This window comes from Carassius auratus, chromosome 41, assembly GCF_003368295.1.
Source record: "Carassius auratus strain Wakin chromosome 41, ASM336829v1, whole genome shotgun sequence".
Lineage (NCBI taxonomy): Eukaryota > Metazoa > Chordata > Actinopteri > Cypriniformes > Cyprinidae > Carassius > Carassius auratus.
This window is the reverse complement of record NC_039283.1, coordinates 16,191,299-16,216,688: the sequence shown is the minus strand read 5'-3', so window position 1 is coordinate 16,216,688 and position 25,390 is coordinate 16,191,299. Positions and strand designations below refer to the sequence as shown.

At 39.3% G+C, this 25,390-nt stretch overlaps 3 protein-coding genes across 5 annotated transcripts; 1 reads left to right on the top strand and 2 right to left on the bottom strand.

The window, feature by feature from the left end:
• Nucleotides 1–7,830: 7,830 nt before the first annotated feature.
• Nucleotides 7,831–11,187, bottom strand: LOC113060217 (aquaporin-10-like). Its single transcript, XM_026229117.1, has 6 exons — nt 10,479–11,187; nt 9,460–9,586; nt 9,206–9,343; nt 8,925–9,043; nt 8,457–8,674; nt 7,831–8,210 (listed from the first exon to the last, which is right to left on the bottom strand). The coding sequence occupies exons 1-6, from the start codon at nt 10,563–10,565 to the stop codon at nt 8,006–8,008; spliced, it is 894 nt and encodes a 297-aa protein (XP_026084902.1). The 5' UTR covers nt 10,566–11,187; the 3' UTR covers nt 7,831–8,005.
• Nucleotides 11,188–11,250: 63 nt separating this feature from the next.
• LOC113060216 (uncharacterized) lies at nt 11,251–20,372 on the bottom strand. Of its 3 annotated transcripts, none has more exons than XM_026229113.1 (7): nt 20,306–20,372; nt 14,303–17,041; nt 13,936–14,140; nt 13,671–13,769; nt 12,416–12,629; nt 12,053–12,169; nt 11,251–11,842 (listed from the first exon to the last, which is right to left on the bottom strand). In XM_026229113.1, exons 2-7 carry the CDS (start codon nt 16,744–16,746, stop codon nt 11,694–11,696), a joined length of 3,228 nt encoding a protein of 1,075 aa, XP_026084898.1. In that variant the 5' UTR covers nt 16,747–17,041; nt 20,306–20,372; the 3' UTR covers nt 11,251–11,693. The 3 variants fall into 3 exon arrangements, with proteins under 3 accessions (XP_026084898.1, XP_026084900.1, XP_026084901.1); XM_026229115.1 differs by lacking the exon at nt 20,306–20,372 and adding an exon at nt 18,448–18,941; XM_026229116.1 differs by lacking the exons at nt 11,251–11,842; nt 12,053–12,169 and having other exon boundaries at nt 12,477–12,643.
• Nucleotides 20,373–22,100: 1,728 nt separating this feature from the next.
• Nucleotides 22,101–25,327, top strand: LOC113060215 (uncharacterized protein C1orf43 homolog). The gene is made up of 7 exons (XM_026229112.1): nt 22,101–22,330; nt 22,621–22,722; nt 23,118–23,226; nt 23,310–23,363; nt 23,657–23,823; nt 23,918–23,976; nt 24,058–25,327. Exons 1-7 carry the CDS (start codon nt 22,268–22,270, stop codon nt 24,263–24,265), a joined length of 762 nt encoding a protein of 253 aa, XP_026084897.1. The 5' UTR covers nt 22,101–22,267; the 3' UTR covers nt 24,266–25,327.
• The last annotated feature ends 63 nt before the right edge of the window (nt 25,328–25,390 follow it).

Below are 25,390 nucleotides of genomic sequence, written 5' to 3'. Positions count from 1 at the left end.
AAGAGAAGACAATGCTGAATAAAGTAATAGTTTTTGTTATTTTTGGACCAAAATGTATTTTCGATGCTTAAAAAAATTCCAACCATCTGATGTCACATGGACTACTCTGATTATGTTTTTTTTTACCTTTCTGGACATGGATAGTATACTGTACACACAGTTTCAATGGAGGGACTGAGAGCTCTTGGACTAAATCTAAAATTTCTTAAACTGTGTTCCCAAGATAAATGGAGGTCTTACGGGTTTGGAACGACATGAGGGTGAGTTAGTAATCACATAATTTAGATTTTTGGGTGAACTATCCCTTTAACATTAAAATAAATTCACAAGAGCAAGTATAATGTTTGCACGTTTATTTACATTAAGGGAAAATAACTAAAATAATAAGAGCACAGTTATAGATCTGGAACTTCTTTAAGTCTAAATAAATATAATTTAGTAATTGCAATGTCTTCTGGTCCATATCTTTTCTTTAGGAAGGTGTGATTGACACTGATTAATGTAACATAAAAATACTATATGTATTTATATATTTTGAAATTGTATTGTGGAATGACACTTTCATAAACTTTTCTATACTCCTCTGATTATATAATGGTAAATATTACAATAACATAGCACCCCAACAGTGATCTGCAATAATCATAAGCCTAATACTAACAATAAAAATATCATCAGATCATTGTGTTCAGCGCACCACCATTTCCGTTAAAAAAACCTTTTGCATCTTCTAGCTTATAGGTAGGCTATAGTTTTAAAAATCTTTCAGTATGGACATGAAACCTGCAAATCGGTTACATCTTGTGAGGTAATGCCTGAATAGTTTGTCTAGAATTAGCCAGTGACCCCAAACACTTTACTAAACACATTATGGACATTAACAGCCCTTCAGCGTGGAAGTAAGCCTTCCGATTCAGTTACAGCTGTACGTAAACAACGAGGAAAATAACAACATGCAGTAAGCTGTAAAAATGGTTTGCACTACAAACCAATGTGTTCATGATTAAGATAATACATTAAAATAATTTGATAAGACACACCAACTTTCAACATCAAGCGCCAAAACAAACTGTTTTGTTCAGCTAAAATATAGCTGAATGGAGTGGACACAGATGAGAACGGAAGCCAGACCCAGAGAATTTAAAAATGGCCGTACCCATTTTTAGACAAGAAAAATGGAGATAAATAGCTACCTCAGTTTTTTAACCACAGTTTTGGTTTGATTCCATTCTGATTGGAAGCCTACATTAATGAGATTTGCAATGTAATACATTTAATAAAAAACAACAGACTTCTGTACACTGTAGAAGAACATGGATTATCATATGTCTACTTAAAATGTCTTTTGAGAGAAATATTATTTCCCTGTCAAGGGAACTTCGAACTGCGTCCTCTGAAGGGACACTATAGAGTCTAGGAACATGACGTCAGCAATGCAATGCATTCTGGGACTTTGGGACACGGACGCTGCTGTATGTATTGTATTGCATTGATAATAGACTGTTTTGTTTACTCTCTACAGCTAAAAAATAAGTTACAATGTTAAAACCTTGTTGTGTAATTAACTGCCATACTCGTACTCATGACCGGCATGGAAAAATAATTTGAATGGAGTGCGATTTTTTAGCTTTCCCGCTGGAAAACCGCACCTTGATCTCAGGTCTCCGAGTTAACAAAGCAGCGTCACATGGCTTGGTTAGCAGCAGTAAGTAGGAAAAGAAGGATTGTCCCTTTGGTCTGATATATACACACGTATGTATGTGCATTTATATATATATATATTAATCGATTTGACAGACTTACATTAAATGTTACCTATGCATGAACCACATCTCCTGCATTATCAGTGTTATGCATATTGCATACCACATGTTACAGTAATAAACGGCAAAATTGATAAATTCTGTATCTCTTTATTTGTGCATCATAACACACTGAGGCTAATTTGTACAGTTGTACAATAACGCATATTAAAAAGTAAAGGGGCAGTGTAACTCATTCGTTGACGCGGAAAATTTGTAGGTTCTGCACCCATCCATTTGTAAATTGCAGGTTAGACTCGAGAGATTTATCATTTTAAACTGATCAGAGGTGTACGCTCTGACACTACAAACAAGGTAAGAAAACACATTGGGGAAGGTTACGCGGCAGCTCTTTAAGATCATCCGACCACTCTTTGTGTCCGTGCAGATTGAGTTCATTGATTGTCTTGATTTTTTTCTAAAACCTGCATCTTTGCTTCCTTGTTGAGTTTTTCTGTATATGTAATCTTACACTTGATCTGTATGTCATGTCACTTTCACTTTCACTTCTACTGATAAGCGTGTCCCGACTACCCAGGATGCAATGCGCAGTGACGTAGTTTCCCAAGCTCTATGGGGGAACACCTCGTCGTGACCCGTGTCTGAAGCATACTTTGAAAAACGCCAACGTGTTGGCCGGCTACAGCCTCTGACGTCGCTACCGGCGCGACTATAAATACGTGCCCGTAGGACCCGTCACTTATCTTCTTCGTCTTTATTGACTGTTTTGTTTGAAGAGTGCATCTGAGAAACGACCAGAACGGTAAGAGCGATCTATTATTGTTATCATGGCATCCACTAGCAAGGTGTTTAAACAGTGTGTGCATCCATGTCAGCGTTATTTGACACCTGATGACACACACAGTCTGTGCGTCTCTTGTTTGGGCGAAGAGCACGCACGCAATGTCCTTGAGAGGGCAATCTGCGCACTGCGAGCGTTTTTCTGTGAAAAAGCTCTGCTCTCATGGCGAAGAAGCTGAGGCTGAGCCGCTCATTTCTTCTGCTCTGCGTATGGGGAGCTGTTAAAGGTTATGGATCGCGCCGCGGCAAAAAAATAAATAAAAATAAATAAAATAAAAATAAACTTGCCATGGAAGCGTGCCAGAAAGGTAACGGCGCGAGGTAGCCTCGATGAGCATTATTTATGTGACCATAGCCCGCCAGCCCAGGTGAGCCTCTCATTCTTGCCTGACTTACATGCAGAAGTCGAAAAGGAATGGAAGAGGCCGTTTTTCTCTTGCATCCATCGGTTTCAACATACGAGTTATGCTGATATCGATGGCATGCACGAGAACGGCTATGAGAGGATGCCCCCTGTAGAAGAGATGCTGGCTAGCTATCTCTCAGTGGGGGAACATTCTCTCTAAAATCTCCCTCTTTGCCATCTAAGCCCTTCCAGGATACATCCCGCTTAAATGGTAAATCATACGCAGCAGCAGAGCCCGAACAACAAAGGGGTGATGGCCCATCTTGATCTGAGGATCGAAGACGGGCGCAGAAGGCTAGTGTCACGGCTCGCGCTCCTCCCCCGCCTGAGGGCAGGGGCTAGAGGAATCGCGGGTCACGAAGAGGTAAGCAGGGTCTGAGGGATGTGATTCAGACGAGGCAGTGTTCTCGTCTGGATCGGAGCGATACCTAGGGGTTCGTCACTTCCTTTTGGATGTTTTTAACTTCTGTTTTATTTCTCCCCTGCCTAATTCCCTGTAGCCACCAGCGCTCCACCTGATCGGGGTTAGATGGAAAGTTTCTCACATAACAGTCTCCTATCCTGGACCTGTTATGTTTTTGTTGGTCCTATTTTCCCCAAGGCACGACACCCACCACGAAGCGAGTTCCGCGTGCGGGAAGCAAGCGCTCTGCGGTTGCTCGTCCCACACCCCTCCCGAGGAGCCTGGCTGATCGTCAGAACTGGCACAGCACTGCAGGGAACTTCATGGATATCCGGCCAGGTCACCCTGAGGGGCCGCCTGGCTGCTTGGCGCATCCGGGGAGGTGGTAGATACGGAGTCCTTCTGTATGTACTGCCTCAGGTGATGCTTGAGGGTTGGAGCTCGCCTCTCCCATGCGATCCAGCGCCTCTGCGATGCTTAGGAACCTTTCTGTACACACGTTAAGCCTGTGTACTGTCTCAAAACCACATGGTGGTCAGTGTGCACGTTAACGCTTTGCGCACTGTCTGAAATCCACATAAGTGGTAAGTGTGCATGCAAGGCTATGCGCACTTTCTGGAATCCTGTACGGTAAGGGTTACGCGCTGAGCTTCGTTCCCTTTCTTAAGATGATTAGCCCCGGGGTTCCTTGGCCTTCATCCAACCAGTGTGTATTTGTTATACACCTCAAGCACCGCCCCTCAACATGGGGGGCTGTGTGGGCAATTCTCGCGGTAGTTTAGCAGCACTCCCCTTTTCAAAAGGGTCGCCTATGAGCATGCTGCTCGGAGCTCGGAGTCCTCCTCTCATGGGAGATTGAATTCTCGGTTTTTTCATCAGAGCGCTCCAGTGCTACATACTGTTTTGAGACGCACTGTGAGAGTAGACATCCTGCTGAGGCAGGGGCTGAGGCTCGGGGAATGGCGCCTTCGCACCAAGGTGTTGAAGCAGAGTTAGAGAGGTTGGCCAGACCTGGGTGGATCAGTTTTTGCGGCTCAAGAGAGCATCGCACTATCCCCTCTGGCTTCCTTTGACTCATCCAGCTCCAATGGGGCTGGACGCCATGGTACAGGCGTGGCAGAGGCTTCATCTGTACGTTCCGTCCTCCAATTGCTGTGCCCCTGGGCCATTCCATCTACGAGCTGCTCTATCAGAGTGCCACGAGAGCCCCTCCTTTGTGACAGGCAAGACTTGGTAATAAACAGTGCTAGGTTCTTAGCCGTATCCCTTTAAAGGAATCTTTCGTGATTCCAAGCCTTCAGCTCTACCCCGGGCCGAGGCCCTTCAGGTAAGTTGGGTATGTAGCTTTGGCCTTTGGCCATAAGGGATAATGTCATGGACAGCCGTCGAACCGTCCCAGGGGCGACTCCCGGTGAAATGGTAGAGTTGGTATTTAGTGTTTGCCATGATTCTGGCCTGCACTCCCCTCAGCATGGCGGCGTGGGTATACTGTTCCCCATAGTGTCCCTTCAGAGGACGCACGTCTCAGGTTACGAATGTAACCATGGTTCCCTGAGAGGGAACGAGACACTGCGTCCTCTAGCTCCCTGCCATGCTTCGGACGCAAGCTTCACGAAGAAGATAAGTGACGGGTCCTACGGGCGCGTATTTATAGTCACGCCGGTAGCGACGTCAGAGGCTGTCGCCGGCCAACACGTTTGCGTTTTTCAAAGTATGCTTCAGACATGGGTCACGACGAGGTGTTCCCCCATAGTGTCCCTTCAAAGGACACAGTGTCTCGTTCCCTCTCAGGGAACCATGGTTACATTCGTAACCTGAGACGTTCCCTGTCAAGGGAACTTCGAACATTCGTAACCTAATACGTTTTCCTATTTTTTTTTTTACCAAAATAGTATGGATTAGCCATGATCTGTTTCATTCATACTCTGATGTCGCCCTCACGCAGAAACTTCACATATGCATCCCAGAGACAGTAGAACAAAATAGAACAAAAGCATCAATAAAAGGATGATAGAAATGTTTTGAATGATGAAACATGAAGACAAACACTAAACTGGGACAATGTATAGTTTATCGGTGTTCTTCTGACTATTTTCATAATCCATTGCTATCGACAGATATTTTTCTGCCTCTTTCTGTGATTAGAAGCCACATCAAGGCAGTTATTTCAAACTTTAGAATGATGTTGTGGAGTAAAAACATGTAATAATAATTTCTTTTGTTGGAAAGATCGATCAAGGCATGAACTCATGGGCACACACAATCACAGCTAGTTCCGAGAACTAAAATTACATGTTCATGACAGAAGATATGACTTTATTGTATTTCTGTGTAATGGTTGCACCATTCTTAAATGAAGATATAGGCTACAATATAGGCCTATTGACACTACGTTTATAACTAGATCTTTCATTAAATGCATGGTGAAATAATTGCTCACATCAAAGGATATTCCATGAAATGATAGTGAAGTTGCCTTCTGAGTACATAAAATCAATATACCTATTCCCACAAGTTCAGATAAATGTTTGCTCAATAGGGGCTTCAAACTGATTTTAAAACTCTTTGTTTGTAAACTTGTTAATGTACACCACAAAAGTGCCCATATTCATCATCCCTGTACAACTTTTACTTGCAAAATACACTAGACAGAGCACAACACAACAAACTAAATTCTAGAGTTTGATGTGGTTATATTACATTTCTCCAAATATTATATATATATATATATATATATATATATATATATATATATATATATATATATATATACTATGAAAATTGTAGATTTCCACTGAAGGCATCAAAACTATGAATTAAAGGGGGGGTAAAATTCTCGTTTTCACTCAATATCTCAGTATCTCGAGTACCTATAGAGTAGTACTGCATCCTTCATAACTCCAAAAAGTCTTTAGTTTTATTATATTCATAAGAGAAAGATAGTCTGTACCGATTTTTCCCGGAAAAACACGACCGACTGGAGGCGTGACGTGTGGGCGGAGCTAAAGAATCACGAGCGCCAGTAGGCTTTTGCGTCGAGAGCGTTTGGAAGCTGTGACCGTGAGGGAAACAACATCATCCAAAACAAACCATGGCTAACAGTCAGATTCAGTGTATATTTATGATCCAGAATCAGATCCAGAGGCTGAAACTGAACGAGAGCAGCAGCAGCAACGACTCGCTCTGAGCGGGGCTCGAACCTGGGTCTCCGATGGGAGGCGGACGCACTAACAAGGAGGCAGAGATATTTGAAGCAGTTTTACTCACCGCCTGCGGTTCCAACACACGATCGTGACCCCTTTTCGTTGGGATTGCATCACCCTTAAGAAATAAACGATACGCAAATCCGTCGTCAAACTGGGCCTTGTTTTTAAAACAAGCATTTTCGAAATGCAGGGAACAAACACTTGCACAACTCCGTTGATACTCTGTAAAAATAAACTTTGGTAATCTTTGCAGGGTTGTCTTGCCCTGGCAACCAAAAACACACTCCTTTTGTGACATTCCGCGATGCTCTCGCTCTGGTCAGTGGATGTCTCGTCTCTGCTCTGCTAATACGGGAGTGCTCGCTCTTCCGGCAGACGCGCCCTTAGGACCCATATAAGGAAATTCCGCTCCATCTAACACAGAGCCATACTTTCCGAAACTTGTGACAAACCGGAAGGAGTATCTTTGGAACAAAAATACTCCTTCAAACATACAACTTAATTTTTGAAACTTTGTCCATGTTTAGCATGGGAATCCAACTCTTTAACAGTGTAAAAAAACTCAGTATGCATGAAATAGCATTTCACCCCCCCCTTTAACACATGTGGAATTCTATATGGAATTATATACATAACAAAAAAGTGTGAAACAACTGAAAATATTTCATATTGTAGGTTCTTCAAAGTAGCCACCTTTTGCTTTGATTACTGCTTTGCACACTTGGCATTCTCTTGATGAGCTTCAAGAGGTAGTCACCTGAAATGGTCTTCCAACAGTCTTGAAGGAGTTCCCCGAGAGATGCTTAGCACGTGTTGGCCCTTTTGCCTTCTGTCTGCGGTCCAGCTCACCCCTAAACCATCTCGATTGGGTTGAGGTCCGGTGACTGTGGAGGCCAGGTCATCTGGTGCAGCACCCCATCACTCTCCTTCTTGGTCAAATAGCCCTTGATGCCTTCAGTGTGACTTTACAATTTTCATAGTCATGAAAATAAAGAAAACTCTTTGAATGTGTGTGTGAAGTGTGTCCAAACTTTTGGTCTATATATATATATATATATATATATATATATATATATATATATATATATATATATATATATATATACATACAATACATCGTATACAAATATTTTAAATCACTTCTATGAAACAATGACGATGTGAAGGAAATAGAAAGCCACAGTATGATATTTTAGAAGGGATGGAAGGGGGTTGCAAATAATAAATAATATTTATTATATCAAGGCTACAGCTCTGCTGTGAAAGATTTTAGAGTCCTCCTTGAGTACACCCCCCCCCCCTTTTTTTACAGTATAAAACAGTCTGGAAATAATGGAGAGAATAAAGGGAAAAGGATCTGGAGCTAGATTCAACAGTCCCCAGGCCTTTAAAGGGAAGAAATTTTATGGTATAACTCGTCCTTTTTGTTGTTTTGCTCCATGACCTTTGTCTGTTCTTTAAACTCCCCAGACTCAGGTTCATCCTCAGGCTCAGGCAGATGCCACTGAATGAAGACCAGATAAATGATGGACCCCAGGACGCCCCCCACCATAGGAGCCACTAATGGAATCCAGAAGAAGTAGTCATAGGACCTGTGTGGGTCACAAAAAAAGGGATTTAAAATTGACCGTGTTGTGAGAAGTGATGCACAAATACCGATATGGCAACTAGACATTGCGTCATTGATAGAACACTGGAGCTAAGCAAAGTGACATAACCAGACAATAATTTTACGGCTGGAGATTTTGTACGTGGAAAGGTAGGAGGTGAATGTGCAGGGATATCAAAGCTCTTCATCTGACAATAAATAGGTGAAATAGATGGATTTGATTACATACGTGAAGACTTCTTTGCCCCAGCCTGCTGTGAAGGTGAAGAGTCGTGGACCAAGGTCACGGGCCGGGTTTATAGCAGCTCCACAGTTAGCCGACATTGACATGGAAATCCCTAGGACAACAGTTGCTACAATTGGAGGGAGCAACGCTTCGGGAGCAGGAGCGTTTCTTTTATCATTCAGAGGAAGAATGCACAACATCAGCATGGCTGTGCCGACCACCTACACCCAGACATACAGGAGACAGACGACCGCCTGGTCAGTTTTCATTTCTGGCATGATCTATTAGATAATTGATTATTGTTTGAAAATCTCTACGCACATTTTTTTATGTTGTAGAATATGATATTGCTTTACAGCTGTTTGTTTTACATCAGATTAGATTACATATATTTATTTTATCAGTAGTAATTCTACTGTGCTTGCATGAACTACAGAGCTCTTATCTAATTTGCCTTGGCCTTTTGCTGACCTGATCGAGGAAGCTGGTCTGCACTGACACCACATCAGTTGGGTAAGTGGCAAAGATACTGGCTGTTTCATTAGGACCAAAAACGGTCAGAACTCCACCACTGAACTCCATAATTGCATCTGAAGGAGATGGGAGTAAAAAATAAATAAAAAATACAAGAAAAATACGGTTAAGTAACAAAAAAATTTGAATTATTGCTACATGATGTATATTTGAAAAAAGAATGTCTCATTTCTCTCTCTCTCTCTCTCTCTCTCTCTCTCTCCTTCTCTCTCTTTTACCATGGTAGATGAGGTAGACAAGCCCAGAAGCGAGGTAAGCCCCCAATATTTGAGCCAAAGAATAGGGTAGCAGCTTTATCCATGCTAGATCTCCCAACACACAGAAACTCAGAGACACAGCTGGGTTTATATGAGCTCCTAAGAAAAAAGAAAAGAAAAAGAGAGTCAATTTTATGTCAATTCAAAGAAAGATTAATATTACAAATGATTTTGCATTAAATGCCCCAAAGCAACCCAAGACATAACCATTTTACCTGATACTGCCCTGCAGAGGTACATTGCACACATGACGCCTATAGAAAAAGCCAAGTTGACAGACAGAAACTGCCCCTTAGTTTCTCTGCTGGTTTTCACCTGCGCTGCTGCAGCACAACCAAACAGCTACAACAGAAAAATGATAATTATTATTTTATTGTGTATAAACTTATTTTACAAAAGTGTTGATATTTAGCGTAAAAGCACAGCAACGTTTTGCTCCAGTTATTCCCAGTTGTGCTTGGTGGCATGCAAAGCACAAAGAACAAAATTTGGTCAGAAACACAATTTACTTCATAATGACCTCTTATTTTTTGGAATGTTGAATTAAAAATATCACCATCAAAATCATGCTCTTGGTCTGACACCTGCAGTTGAAATGCAGCTGTGCAATTCAGTAAAGTGGTAACACTCTTGTGTCATATTCCTATTGGAGCTGATAGTACTCAAAAACTGACCCTGTACTGGATTATTTATTAAAATATGGATGATATTTCAGATAAAAAGCTTCTGCACAAACAAACACTTTGTCAGCATGTATGAAAAACCTCAAAATACATAAATATTTCTGTTTTGTGTAACTTTTATGTATTTTTTCAAGGAATGCTTTGTTAACATTAGTTAACGCATTCGGTATCAATAACTTAACAAAGAAATACTTTCACAGCATTTATTAATCTAGGTTCATTTTAATTTCTACATATAATACCACATCTTCAAATTATAAAATCACATTAGTTCACATAATTTGACCAAGCATGAATTAGCAATGAAAAAAACATTTTTTTATTTATAAATTAACTTTAACATTCATCACTAATAAATGCTGTTAACAATGTTATTAATTTTTATTTCACGATACTTCATGCATTAACAAATGGTATTATTGCATAGTGATAATGAACAAAATTTCAGTAATGGAAACATATGTGCAAACAAAATACTTTGCTCAAAGTTTGTTTAATAGTGAAAACTATGCAAAAAACAAAACAAAACAAAAAACCAACAAAACACTTACCAGCAGTACAAAAGTGCCTAAGATCTCTCCCATAATCTGTCGTGCCAGCTCATTTTTCACCTTGATCCTCTTATTTATCCGACTCATTTTTAGTAGTTTGGCTTTTAGGTTTTGTGCAAAACTTGCTGTCCCACTCTTTGGAGATGATCTTCTGACCTCAGTCTGTGTCTGTTAGCTCAGCTAACCTTTAAACCCTGTTTTAAATATACTTTCCAGGTTCAAACATCCCACATCAAGCAGACAACATCCACATCATAGCTTGTCTTATCTTGACCATGACCCCTTAATAAATCATTAATAATCATGTAGGACAAAGAGAAGAGAGGAGACCAGGAAAGAAAGAATCAGTAATGTCTATCTGCTGCTGTAAAACATTTATGCTTTTCAGTACGTCCAGATAATCAAATTATTTTGACACTGGAAGATTAGATGACATTTAGAAATGAGGTTATTGTACAATTATCTAGCTCAGATATCTGTACACCCAAATTTCCATCCCAAAGCCACCATCCATTTTAAAATCATGTTTAATGTTACCATTGGCAACAATATTACTGTTACATTACCAGGCAGTTATTGAAACAATATATTCTTACAGGGCTGATTATGCAAATAATAAGCTCAATTTGTTATTTTTTTTCTTTTCTTTTCTTTTTTTCTATTTTGGCTTTGGTATGAAAGGGCAGTAAGATTTTCTCTTACTGTTGTTTAAAAAACTAAAATCAGACAAAAATAATGTATATTATCATAAATATCAAATATGAAAGAAATGTAGTTGCTTCCTTTGTCTTTAATATGAAAAAGTTCAATTGGGACGGATTTGTGCTGTACAGACAACATATACACATATACATAGCAGCTTAAAAAAAATTAATGGCTACTGATAAAGACTGAGAGTGCAATATTACATCAATAGTTAAATCATGTAAAAGCTTAAACATTATTTAAAACAAGAGATAGAAAAAATGACCTCCTGGCCCCCAGTGCTTTTATGCTTTAAATTTTGGCAGTATTAATTCATAGTTAACACACTTTGAAACACTATGGCAAATTATTATTTCTAATTGCAGAACTGAAAATTTGCAAAAATACAATTTCACAGAGCCTGTAACAGCAAAAAACCTTAATCGAAAAAAAAAAAACCAGTGTATAAATTATGTCTGAATTGCTTTGAGAAGTGAGATGCAAGAGGAAAAGTAGAAGTCTTCAACTTGGTTACTGAGGACGGTGCAGTAAGACCTCCACTGGACCAGAGGGCAGTTTCTTTATTAGGCTCCAAGCTTCAAGACGCATCAAACCCACCAAACTCTGACCTTGCACCTCCAACAACTCATCCCCAGGAAACACTTCATTGACTGGTCCACCTGGAATCAAGAAGTCGACTTAATTGTTATAGAGGGACTTGGAATGAAACTCAGCACAAGAAGACTTTTTTTTAGCTTGTGCTGAGGGATGCCAGTAGCAAGTAGGTGTAAGGTCAGCAGCCATTTGACCTTACACGTGAAAATGTTTCTTTTTACAGACTTCTTGCATAGTTGTGTTGAGTGCTTTAAATCAAGATAAAGTGGTCTTACCACGGAATATTTTTTTTACAGTGAGGGGTTTGTCTCCAGAGCTGGATCCCACCCCTCCTTCCAGACTAAATCCAAGATCAGAACTGGACTTGTTCAGAATCACATGCACTTTGCTGCCTGTAGGGGGCATGCACACACAAAGTATTACTATCAGATTGCAAAAGACTGCTTTCTTCGCACATTTATATCTCACATGTATACACAGTAAGGCAACTTAATCAGTATTATTATCAAATAACTTAAAATCTTCCCTAAATGTTGATTGATTTCCTGATGCTGTCACATTCATAATGACCACCACATATGTATAATAAAATGTTTTCCTTCAGATCACAAACTCTTTGTCACCTGTCCATCACTCACCAGTGATTCCTGATTTTTCAGTGTCTTCCTTTCTGTTGTTACTACTCTGGAGAACAACTACCGCCATGCCCTGTCCTCTTGCTTTTCTTAATGTATGCAGAGCGTCCCAGTGGGCGGAATTCTGCAGGGCAGTGCCATTGATTGACAGCACCTGTGCACCCTCAAAGATAGTGCCTTCCTGTGCTGCTACACCACCTGGTATTACTCTGTGGACCTAAGAGATGAGATCTGAGTGAAACACCCCTTTCAAGTTAAAGACAAATAGCAGACATTTAAAAGGCCAAAAAAGCTACTGACTTTGTGGTGTACTTAAAGGGTTAGTTCACCCAGATAGCAAAATTATGTAATTAATAACTTACCCTCATGTTGTTCCAAACTTTGGAACACAGTTTAAGATATTTAGATCCGAGAGCTCTCAGTCCCTCCATTGAAGCTGTATGTACGGTATACAGTACTGTGCATGACCAGAAAGGTAAGAAAATCATCAGCAAAGTAGTCCATGTGACATTAGAGGGTCGCATTAGAATTTTTTTGAAGCATCGAAAATACATTTTGGTCCAAAAATAGCGAAAACGATGACTTCTCTTCCGTGTCTGTTGTGAGAGAGAGTTCAAAACAAAGCAGTCTGGATATCCGGTTCGTGAACAAATCATTCAGTTCACCAAATCGAACTGTGAAATTCGAAAATGTGGCTGACACTCCCTCTGAGTTCAAACTTACTGTTTGAGTGCATGCATTACTCCAGGATATTGGTTTGTTTGTACTCCGAGTGAGTGTCAGCCACATTAAAAAGGTTATCAGCTTAAGTCATTTGTGGATTAATGAGTATTAGAGATGCAAACCGTTTACAACGATTCAGTTCGATTTGGTGAACTGAATGATTCGTTCGCGAACCGGATATCCAGACTGCTTTATTTTGAACTCTCTCTCACAACAGACACGGAAAAGAAGACAATGCTGAATAAATTTGTAGTTTTTGCTATTTTTGGACCAAAATGTATTTTCGATGCTTCAAAAAATTCTAACTGACCCTCTGATGTCACATGGACTACTTTGATGATGATTTTCTTACCTTTCTGGACATGGACAGTATACCGTTCACACAGCTTCAATGGAGGGACTGAGAGAAAAACTGTGTTCCAAAGATAAATGGAGGTCTTACGGGTTTTTGTATGGACTTTTGTTTGACCAACTGTATTTGTTTTCTATTAGTCTATTAGTCATGTTTGTGCATTACAGCATTCGTGATACTCACTGTGACTGGTTTATTCTGATCCACTCCACCTGCCAAGGTAAATCCTAAGCCACTCCCTACTTCCTTGTGTAACACAACCACTTGCACATCTTCATATTTCTGTCATAAGTCAGAGGTATAAGTTACAATAGCAAAAGGAAATAGGTAATAGCACATATCAATCTATAATTGTCTTTGTATATACATTTCATAACAAATTTGAAGAGGCAAACAACTTTAAGTATATTTCATTGTCAAATTATGGCTTTTAGACTTGTACTTGTACCTTCAGGGTGTCATCTCCCAAGCCCCTGACATCATCTATTAAGCTATCCAGCTCTTCAGTGCTCAGCAGAGTCACGGAAGAGAAGGCTGAGATGTCTGAGCTCATGGACGCAGAGCGTGTGTGTGTCGAAACATCATCACCCTCTGACAAACATTCATCTGATGGTTTATAGTCCACTCCACCATAATTACATAGTTCCACGAGACTAATAGGTTGACATAGAAAGAGAATAGGGGTTATGTGGGAATAGAAATTAAAAAAAAGAAAAATAAATGTAAGGTGTTAAAACTGGGTAACCTGGTTGTTTGTGCATGTGAAATAAGCGGACTCTCTGAATCAATTATGCCACTTTTTTCATATCAATTACCTTAGAGAGAAACTTTTGCGTTCTGATTGGCTCATGTTGCTTGTGATGGTCACAGATGACTCTCCTGAGTCAGAGTCTTCATAAGTGTCTGTTTCCTCATAATCGTCTTCTTCATCAGAGCGCCACCTATCCATTCTAGTAGAGGTCAAATCCTTCCTTGTTGTTTCATAGTTGTTATTATTAGAGCTATTGAGTGAGGAATATATTGTCTGGGTAGGAGTAGAACTTTGAGGAGGATTGGGCAGAGCTTTGGGATTGTTACCATTGACTGTTATGGCTCCAGGGCTACTTTGCTGTTGGATGTTAACTGTGAAAGAGGCTCTATCAGCTGAGTCCGTTGGTGTGTTTTCATCATCATCAACTAATTGTACATAAATTGACTTTTGCTTTAGTAAACTTTTGGGATTTGACTGTTGAGAGATTGGTTGGATTCTCGCTTTTTCTTCTGTTGCTATGTTTCTGAGCCCTGAGGGGGCAGTGGTGGTAGAATCTGGTTCATCCATGTGTTTTTTATCCACAGTCCTCCTTTCATCTTCATCCCTCACGTTGGTAAGTTGGTCAGTTCTTGGTTCATTAATTTGTTTTAATGCTGGAGCAAGTTTAAGACTCTTTTTGCATGTATCTTGAGGTTGTTCTAATGTTGGCCTTTCTTTCACTGTGGAATTTGAGCTGAAATTTGTTCTTAGACTTTCTTTGTTCCCCACAACCCTTCCAAAATTTAGATTTATTTCTGAATCACTCTTCTTCAATCGAGCTGCAGGCCTGGAGGGCTCTGGTACAGATAAGGTCCTCCTGGAGCGAAAAATCTCTGGTGTGCTTCTGCTCCGTTGAGCCAAAGATTCAAACATGCTGATTGTATTCTTCACAGAATCTGAGGATGGTAAACGTGACTTTTCTAGAACACCATCTCCTCTCCTTCCTTCAGTTTTAAACATAAAGACATTATCTTTCTCTTCTTCTTTAGGGATTTCATTGTGTGCTTCTCCTTTTGAGGCTAATGGGTGTTTGTCTTCCCCAATTTCCTCTTTGATTCCTCCGGATGTGGTAAACAGGTGTTTGACACCCTGGCGGGAGATGCTTGAACTGTCAGGCTGGTTCCTGCGAGCATTGCATTGAGCAGTTGCTGACAGTCTACTCCTGGTCCTTTCTAAGGACTGACAACAATACTTTGAGGACCCTGTAAACCACATTCTGCTTGTCCCTTCTTTATCATCAGGCAGAAGTGACTGAGCTTTTTTGGCAGAGGACATTTCTGTACTCAATTTAGGCTTTGATGACACTGAAAAACTTAGTCCAGAGGAACTGTCCCTTTGATAATTTCTGTTCTCCCTGTTGGTAGAGGGTTCTTGCTTCGGTACAGAGTATGCTTTTGAAAACCCTCTTGGGAATGTTCCAGCTTTTTCTCCATTGTAAGAAGGTTTCTCCTGATGGATGTCAGTACAATCTAAAGAAGCTCCAAACACATAGTCAGGAATGTATTTTATGTGTCTTGGAGTACAGTCCACTGTGTCCATAGATTTGGGATATGATTCATCAGAACTTACAGTATTGCTGCGTTTTAATCTGATTGAATCTCTTTCCATTATTGTTTGATTTCCAGTTATTTCCTTTGCATTGGAAGATCTCATTCTGTTTACTGTCTGACCAAGACTTGATTCACCTTGTTGCTGTGCCCAGAGACTGATTCCTTCTCCAATGGATCCGTGGCTAAGTCTTGGCTTCAATCTGGATGGGAGTGACTGACCACTGTTCATTCTCACAGAAGGAGATCCAGAGAAATCCTTTCTGTCACTGTTCTGATTGCCTTTATTGGTTGCATAGTAAATCTGAATCCTCTGTGAAACACTACTGGGTTGAGTCTCTTGCGTGAATGAAGTTATCTTGTTGTTTGTCCCCGTTCTCTTGAAATTGGATCGCCTCATAAAATTTTCAAAGTCTGTGGTCCCACTAGTCATCCCAGTTCTATTCCCATGTCCTGCTTTCCAGTCTAAGCTTTTGCTTTTGTTTGACTGATAAGATCTCCTCAACTCATCTCCTCTGCTCCTGTCCTTTTCTGCCTGACTCTTGTCTTCTTGAGTGTTAAACTTCATAGAGCTCACATCAGCCTTTTCAGAACTGATAGGAAAAGTTGAGTCTTTGCTTGAATCCTTACTTAAAGTGTTACCTGTGTCTTTGTCATCAGTGTTAGTGTGGGTATCACTAGCTGAAGAAGTACAAGCTTTGTTGAGGTCCTTACTGGGATCACTTTTCTGGCCTGAGTCTTCAACTTTTCCTCCCTCAAAAAAAAAGCTTTTCTTCCTGAGGTCCTTGGTAGTAAGTGTTTTAGCAGAGCGGATTTTGAATCTAGCAGCTGAAGAGCCAAAAGGCATCGCAGATAACTGACTATGACTTTGTTCTGCTGTTCCAGGTGCATCTGCACCTTCGGTTACAGTATGCAAACTCATGCTTTTAAATCACGCTTAATGTCACACAGTGTATTCATTACAGTAGGATTTGAAGGCTGGTTGCTGAAATCGATAGCATCTTGTTCAAAATGTTTTATTTCCTTTTGCTTGTAATGGCGGACTGTATTTTCCTACCATCGTTATAATAGCTGGAATAAATCTGTTTGTAATCCAGGGAAGTGAAGTAGACCCGTAACTTCAGCTTGACTCTGTTGCTCTTCTGAGAGATGTTTCACGCTCTCTGGATCCAAAAAGAGCCAGTAATGGGTCTCCGTACTCTGGTTCTTATATTGTTCTGTCATGTTAAGGCAATAACATCATGTGAAGGTTAGCTTTAAGCAAATTCAATATGGTGAATTAATTTTACTTCATTAGATTCAAATTGCCTCCTGTTTGCTACATAAATTAAAATTAATTTGAATTAGAATGTAAATGCATTTCCATTTTCATTGTGAATGGATCAAAACCCTGCTACAATGGCCTGAACTTACAACCTGGCCCAGACCTTTAACCACTAAGCTATACCATCTCCCAAAGTGGACATGCTAGTACTTCAGGATTTCATCATACTGAAACTCTGTATTTATTACTGTGAGAGTCCATAAATCTCAGCCAGGCATATGGCATCCATACCCTGATATGTAAACACCTACAAACTTTGGACAGACGGCTATAAATCAGAAACTTCCCGCCAATGTTTAAAAATCAGAGCGCAAGTGTGTGTATATGCATGCATGCATTTCATTTTATGTCTACTCTGACAGCATTCTTAATGCTACTTGTCACACTCTTGAGCTCTTTTACAAAACCTGATACACAGTCAGATAACAGGCCAAACACACCAGACTACAATCCTAACACCACATGTTACAGAGTCCATACATCGTTAAAGGTACATTATTCTTTCTGGGTGAATAAACAATTTATATATTTATAGGATTGCTGTTTTTAAAATCTGTGAATAATCTCAAATAGCCTAGCAGGAACTCTGCATCTCACTTACACACCCACGATTATTCAAAGCAGCACATTGAATTTCATTCAGACACTTCAGTAACACTGATAATAGTCACATGCAATAAAGCAAGCTCCAATGTACAAATCTGCATTCCTATCAATTTAAATCATATTTAGGCAATATTGAATCAACAGCTGAAATGCTAAATATTTTACAATCAGGATTTTTTTATGCCTTTTTCCAGATTTGTTTGCCCCTCCTTATTCTGTTGCAAAGATCGCTTTTGTTATCTTAAACTGAAAATGTATATACATCAAGAGCTATGTTTAAAATAAAAGACTTGAGTAAACAGCAAGCGGAGACAGAGTGGAGGAGGAGGAGGAGTGACATTCACCTTCCAGGAGCGCAAATATAGACCTGATGAAAATAAACCTGAACTGATTGAAAACAAATAAAGGAAACATTGACACAGTAAATATAGGTTATTATAAGGTTGTTCGTAACCACAACTGATACTGGCCTTGTACTACTGCCTTGTATTTCACAGATATGGATGCAAAATAGGATTACCAGTCCCATATGACTGCAACATTTCAGACTTTCCAAGGAAAACAGGTCAGTGTCAGTTTACAGAAACACCTGTTCTCCCATGGCACGCGCACTTGAACAACAATGGCCATACACTACCTGCCACATAATCTAACCATAGATGAGTTTTAGCTCTCCAAACAGAAGTAACATACCTTAAAGGACTGCTGTGTCTCTTAGTTGTTTGAGAGAACAGGTGTTCCCCATCCTGACTTGTGCCTCTAAACTCTCTCTCACTTCTTGCATTCTGTCAATTTTCTGTGATGCATTTCTACTGTCATAAGAACTTGCCTGACTGGTTTGACATGCTTACCCTTTTCCACCCCCATTGACTGTTGTGCCTTCCTCTCTCATTTCCTTACCTCTTTCTCTCCTCCCCCGTCGCTTTCTGTCTGCCTCTTTCTTATTCTCCTTCCATCTGTTTGTGTCTCAGTTTCTTTGTTTCTCGTAACACACATACACACCTGTCAGCATGTACACCCTTCATATCTAATGAGAATGTTCCTGGTCTATGGTTTCTTGGTGACTCAGTAAATGTTAAAGGGTAGAGTAGGTAAAAGTTTGTGACAGGCATCTGGTCCTAGAGTTCTAAGACATCTGAACATGATTCAGATATATGATGACTTTATATAAAATGTCTTTAGTTTACTTTACTGTAGTACATGTCTGGTTTTGTGAAGTTGGACTAACAGGTCTAGATAGTACATTTATAGTTTATGTATACCTGCAATGGACAGCTGTTGGACTCCAAAAGACAAAATTGACATGCAATGTGTATTATATATATAATATATATATATATATATATATATATATATATATATATATATATATATATATATATATATATATATATATATATATGATGCAGTAACCCTAATTATCTGTCCATAGCTAATAGTAACAGAATCCAAACAAATTTAAATAAATCAGATTACCAACACAATAAGCTACACTAAAACTACAATTATATTAAATCAACAAAGGGCTTCAATAAAACCTCATCCTTGAATGAACTCTCCAGTTATGTTTGTTATACTCAAATTAAGTTTCTGCATCATTTTGACAATTAACTACTACTATGATTTTACAAATAGTACCAGATACACACAATTGAAACCCATTTATTTTCAGACAACACACCCTTCAGTCTTGACATTAGTGATGTTTTTGAGTTTCATTATGCTAATGCTGATAAATATGTTTACCCGAGCAGTTCGCTTATATTTTATCTGCGCCATCTTTCTTCTTCCCTCCACCTTTGCTCATTCACTTCGTCTGTACATTTTTGCTTGCTCAGATATTTACATTAAAACAGTATTAAAATGAGTGACCTGTTATGCTGTGGTTGTAGTTAGAAGCAGTTATCCAAGCAGTTTATTCCAATTTTGAACTATGTTAATAACAGACCAAATAAAATACATACTTGCAGCAGTACTTAAAACACTATATGACATATGACTATAGGAAATTTGAGATTATAAACATACAGTATATAGTATAAAGATGAGTGCCAGATGTTAGCAAAAACGGACGACATAGAGTGTCAAGCACCAAACACAGTGCTTAAACAAGGAAGGATGACAAAGACTATCGTATTATACAGAATTTTAAAAATAAACAGTATGCAAGATAATGCACGTCTTTGAAAAGGAAGATTAAAAATGTTGAATAGACTTGCATTGACCAAAGTTTCAAATGAAACCAGAAATACCAGCACCACAATAGAATGCATAATTTTAGGATCTTGCAAACCATGACCCAGAAATGCCAAAGACATGTTTGCAAACTGCTACTACATGAGCATTTTTAACCTGTTAGCCATCCTCAAGGATCATTTACATGAATTAAAAATACAAAAGCCTGTAGATGGAGGCCCCAATACACAGCACAACTTAATGTACACAACCTTATAAAGTAGTAAAAGTGTAACTGACGTTAAAAGTGAAATTCATAAACATAATAATACTATATGCATTGTAATGGAAACAAAACATTTTGATAATTGATTACCTGGGTGAATTTTTGTGGCACACTTGTGGGCAGAGCTGCTCAACTTCCTGCAGCTGCAAGAGCAAATGAAGAGTGCATCAACAAGAGCTGCTCAGAGGCTGAGCGGTAGCAGATGGGCGGGAGTTAAGTTGAAATGTATGAGAAACTTGACAGCCAAACCTTTCGCAGGCTCTAAAATGTGTGTCTGAAGAGACTCAGACTAAACAAATTACTGTTTTATGCTGCTGTTTTATATTATAGGAATATATCTAGCTTTTGCATGTACATTACATATAGTAATACAATGCATTATTATTACTGTTGTTAATTAGGGTCAATAAACATTTATTGATTTCACATGTACCACAGTTAACCAAAAAAACTAAACTAAAGAAAAAGATTAATTAACCATTAAACATTACATATTTATACATTCTGCAAACATATAATGCAAACCAAATCAAATAGTATAAAGCCTAACAACAGCTGTGTATGTGCAGTAACCATCATCACTCAACTGTCTGTCTTGCTTCACAGACACATGCACACTGCTGATGGCAACAGCAGAGGAAGCTGGCTAAGTTTGTGGTTTCAGAGAGACAGAAATGTAAAAGCAACTGTTTGTTTCGACCAGTTTTTGATCGCAAGTAAATGCAGACAACACACTGACATGAAAGTAATGAATAAGTAATCCAGTCAAGCCACATTGTTGACCTGCTTGTGGACACACAGTATAATTAGATGTTTTAGCATTATCTGTCATTTGATGACCTGTTAAGCCAAAACATCTTGAGAAATCGGTCACAGTGGAGAAATTTAACTTCTTAAGTGCTGAATAGCTTTGCATCCTCCCTGCAGCTTTAAAAAGTCAATGCCCTAGCTATCTGTAGCTACGTAACTGCATTGATTGTCATACAAATCTGACAAATGCAGGATGCACATGGTTAGTGTGGTTTATTTTTAACAAGACAGTGTGACTCCCTTTTTTTTTTCATTTGGCTACCACAGTCTGTACTATATAGAGCTTTAATTTCTAGTTTATTTCATTGTTCTTTACCAGAGTCAGAGAAAAAGTCATGATTGGTGCAGTATTTACTGGGAAAACAAGTTCATTCCTTGTTGTCGTTTCGTGCATCTGCCACCCACCTCTGTTCCTTTTGAAAGAATCAGTGTCATTGTTCAGTGTGTTGATCTGATAAAGGCCAGTTGTCCGCTAAGTCAGATGTTCTCAGAGAGCTCACTTCACAGAAACATAAGTCTAGAACATTGAAAAACCATGTGCATAATGTACATTGACAGTAGTGTGTGTAGCTTGTGTGTTTCTAGAGAGCTATAATCTAACACACAGAAAAAGTTGACAAGAAAGCTTTGTTTTTTCAGAACAATGGTGGTTTTGGTGAAAAATTATATACCATATATGCCACTTCTGTATGAGTAACTCTCTTAAAATAGGCTGATGGAAAGTGAAAGGCATCACATGTGGTCAAAAGGGGAAAAAGTATTTTCTTTAAAAAAGGAACTCATTTGATAAGGAGTAGGCCTATAGAGGTTTGTTTGCTGTTATATAGACTATATCAGCAATGGAAGTATATTTGGAGTTTAATTTGACATGCATGCAATAATGGTTTATGAACAATTTGTACACGTTTATTTTGCTAAACTGAAATTTACCTGTGCATCGCATTCTGCCCACTGGGCATTATTGACAAATCTTTAACTAATGTTGCATTAAACAGCCATAAAACTTTAAAGAAGACGAAGAAGACGACGATCGTGCTGATGCGTTATTTATGCCAAACCACAAGGTGGCGTGACTTAAGAGTAGACGGACATTAAACAGCCGAAGAAGAGAACACGAGCTGTCAACAAAAGCTCTCCGGAAAATGCTGCTGTCAACCCGAATAATAACGAGCTAAATTTTACCGTTGATCACTAAAATCCAACAGTATCTTATTTTAATGACCATTTTACTAGAAACTCACAATGGCAGATGGAAACACTCTGTCCGGTGTAAATGTTGTGCTTGTTATGGCCTACGGCAGTTTGGTAAGTACCAAAGTGCATAGTATTTGTATAATAATAATTTTTTTGAACATGACATGTAGTCTGAATACTTTAAAGCAATGTGTCTATCTCAAACCCTAGTGAGTTGCCCATCCAGAAAGCGTCCTGTGTGGCACCTATGATCATGAAGTTTAAAAAATAATGCATATATAAGCAGCTTACTAACTTGTGGTCCTCTGTCAGCTGAGAATACCAGCTAAAATAAAGCAGACAGTGTCAGGACGGGATTTGAGCATGTGATGTGTTGAATGGTCTCGTCTGTCATTCTGCAGGTGTTTGTGCTGTTGTTCATCTTTGTGAAGAGACAGATTATGCGCTTCGCTGTGAAGTCTCGCAGAGGACCCCACGTGCCGCTGGGTCACAACGCACCAAAGGTATCAACAGCTCCTCCTAAATCCAAAATATCGTTCGTGTATTTGTAGAGGACATTTGATTTTATAAATTCCTCCTGAGAAATACTTCCCACAGTCCTGTTTATTGTAACAGCAACTAAGTTATTTGGTGGGAAAAAAGTACATAGACTTATCTATGTATAATACTTTATTTTACTCGTTTTTTATTTCCTACTTCACTGTTGTTTAGGCTTAAATACATTTTCAGTCTTTATGATGCATTTCAGAATTTACTTTTGTGTAGAGTCCAATATATGCATCCAATTTGCATTGAATTATCAACAAAACTGGCCAGTCTTTCGTTTATTTTACCTTTATGATGCGTTTTGTTGCATACCGGTTTGTATTGCACTGAAGTAAGGCTGCATCTTTCATAGGAGCTGAAAGAGGAGATCGATTCCCGTTTGTCAAAAGTGAATGACATTCGTTATGAGCCAAATCTACTCTCTAAAGATGACGATCGACTGAAGCATCAAGGCCAGAATGGTGAGAGGGCCGTAGCAGTTCTCTGCATAACGCTATTGCAGATGTTAACACTTACACCTGGATTTGTGTTTGTGTTTGTGCAGGGTGTTATAATTATCTCTTCAGAATGCAAGCGTTAGATGCCATCAGAGACTCTGGTGAGACCTTCTTCTGCCTCAGTGTGCATTTTAATGAACTTAACTTTCGAGATTTATATGTTGTGTTATCAAAAACTATAATTCATTTTTGATCATTTTTATTTGGTTTCATTCAGTGTTCAAGTAATTAAAATGCATTTTAGTTAATACATATTTTTTCTTCAGTTAACAAGTTAAAGTTTTTTTTAAACATTTGTAGTACAGACATACATTTCACTACCAGAAGTCTTGCAAGGCTGCATTTATTTGATAAAAGCCTGATCTGATGTGATCTGGCTTTGTCCCACCTGTAGATATCCCGTCTCGTGAGTTGGGTTGCAGTGCCAGCGCTCTGATTGGCCGCCGCTACAGGAACTGGCTGCAGGACCTGCGAAACTCTCACGCTCTGTTCAAGTCAAATAACAGTTCACTGATAGATCGCTTGCTGGATGGCTACGACAGCGCTCGCCATGGGACAGGGGTCAGTCTGAGAGTGGAGACGTGTGTTAAATGCTGATGTACAGCAGGTGGCGCTGCAGGACATATATAAGAGGCTTGTGTTTTTTTTCCTGTAGGTGTTTGGTGAGGCAGAGTTTGTGAAGTATAAAGAAGATCTTTCTGAACTGGCTGCTCTGTAAGTGCTGCTGTCCAATTTTTACTGTTGATCTCATAAATGATCACTCCTCTCACTCCGTTCTGCCTCATTTCTCCACAGTGTTAAGACCCACTCCAGCAGCACCAGTCTAAACCAGCAGCACCAGTCAGCAGCTAAAGAGCTGACCAGCTCTCCCGGGCCTTCGTCTGCCTCTACCATTCAGGTCACGTACCTGCCATCCACCGGACAGCGCAGCAAGAGGCCCAAACACTTCCTGGAGCTCAAAAACTTTAAAGACAACTATAATACGCTAGAAAGCACACTTTAGAGAATGAAACCCAATTGAGGAACTGTGTTCATTGCACACTGGAAACTCCTATATGTAGAAACGAAAACCTCAAATCACATAATGACTGTGAGAATGACTTAATATATGACCAAATCTGAGGGATACACGTCAATGCAGCTGTTATGAGAGCAATGCGCGAATGTTATGTTTATAGTTTTAATGTTTTTCTGATGGCGCTGACAGGAAGCACATTTTTTTTCTAATGTTACAAAGTCACTGTTTACCAGCTTTTATTTGCGAGAATGTCCTTTTAATTTGAATAGGGACTGTAATGTTTATACCTTTATTGTCCAAAGAGCACCAACAAAGCACCCTTTAGCTGAGATGATAAAATTTTAATTGGATTGACTTTTCTGGCACAAACAATCAAATTCAGCTGAAAGGACATTAAAGGGATAGTTCACACAAAAATGATATTTCTGTCAGTTTAAGCACCCTTCACTTCCAAACCTATAGGTTCCAAACCTATAGGACTTCCTGTCCCCTGCAGAGCACAGAAGATGTTCTGAAGAAAACAAAACAGTTGATGGTAGCCAGTGTCTTCCATAGTATTAAAAAAAAAAAAAAATATGGAAGTGAATGGCTACTGTCAACTGTTTGCTTTATTTTTGGGTGAACTATTCCTTTAACCTTTACACCAGTTTTATACTAAGACTACTTCAACTTGAGGTTTCCAAATAAGATCCTGTGCCACATCCATAAGAAGAGCTTCGTTTTAATAGAAATTTGGAGAGCTATTAATTTCTGTGCTGTCGATTAGATGATTGTCCTCATTTCTTTTTAAGTGCCATTTTAATTTGTGAATTAGTTCTTGTAAATATGTGTATAGGAGGGACAGTGTGAATCGATTTGGTTGTTGGGATGGTAATGTGGCTTAAAGAGCTATGTTGACCTTCACTGTATTCTGAAGTCTTATCAGATCTAATGAAGCGTCTGCTTCATCTGGACCTGCACCTCTCGGCCAGTCACTGGTTGGGTATGCAATTCAGGGTTTGTTCACCAAGGATGCATTTATTTGATTAAAATACAGTAAAACAGTAATAATGTGAAATATTATTTATATTTAAAATAACTTTTCTATTGTAATGTATTGTAAAATGCCAG

What these genes read in the sequence shown, in the direction of transcription:
- LOC113060215 (XM_026229112.1), top strand. Translation starts at nt 22,268, where the DNA reads ATGGCAGATGGAAACACTCTGTCCGGTGTAAATGTTGTGCTTGTTATG. An exon ending in GCGCTCGCCATGGGACAGGG is followed by an intron (nt 23,824 to 23,917) that starts GTCAGTCTGAGA and finishes TTTTTCCTGTAG; the next exon opens with GTGTTTGGTGAGGCAGAGTT. An exon ending in CTTTCTGAACTGGCTGCTCT is followed by an intron (nt 23,977 to 24,057) that starts GTAAGTGCTGCT and finishes ATTTCTCCACAG; the next exon opens with TGTTAAGACCCACTCCAGCA.
- LOC113060216 (XM_026229113.1), bottom strand. Translation starts at nt 16,746, where the DNA reads ATGAGTTTGCATACTGTAACCGAAGGTGCAGATGCACCTGGAACAGCA. An exon ending in CGCAAAAGTTTCTCTCTAAG is followed by an intron (nt 14,141 to 14,302) that starts GTAATTGATATG and finishes TCAACCTATTAG; the next exon opens with TCTCGTGGAACTATGTAATT. An exon ending in TGGGAGATGACACCCTGAAG is followed by an intron (nt 13,770 to 13,935) that starts GTACAAGTACAA and finishes GACTTATGACAG; the next exon opens with AAATATGAAGATGTGCAAGT.
- LOC113060217 (XM_026229117.1), bottom strand. Translation starts at nt 10,565, where the DNA reads ATGAGTCGGATAAATAAGAGGATCAAGGTGAAAAATGAGCTGGCACGA. An exon ending in AGACCAGCTTCCTCGATCAG is followed by an intron (nt 8,675 to 8,924) that starts GTCAGCAAAAGG and finishes GTCTGGGTGTAG; the next exon opens with GTGGTCGGCACAGCCATGCT. An exon ending in TGGGGCAAAGAAGTCTTCAC is followed by an intron (nt 8,211 to 8,456) that starts GTATGTAATCAA and finishes TGACCCACACAG; the next exon opens with GTCCTATGACTACTTCTTCT.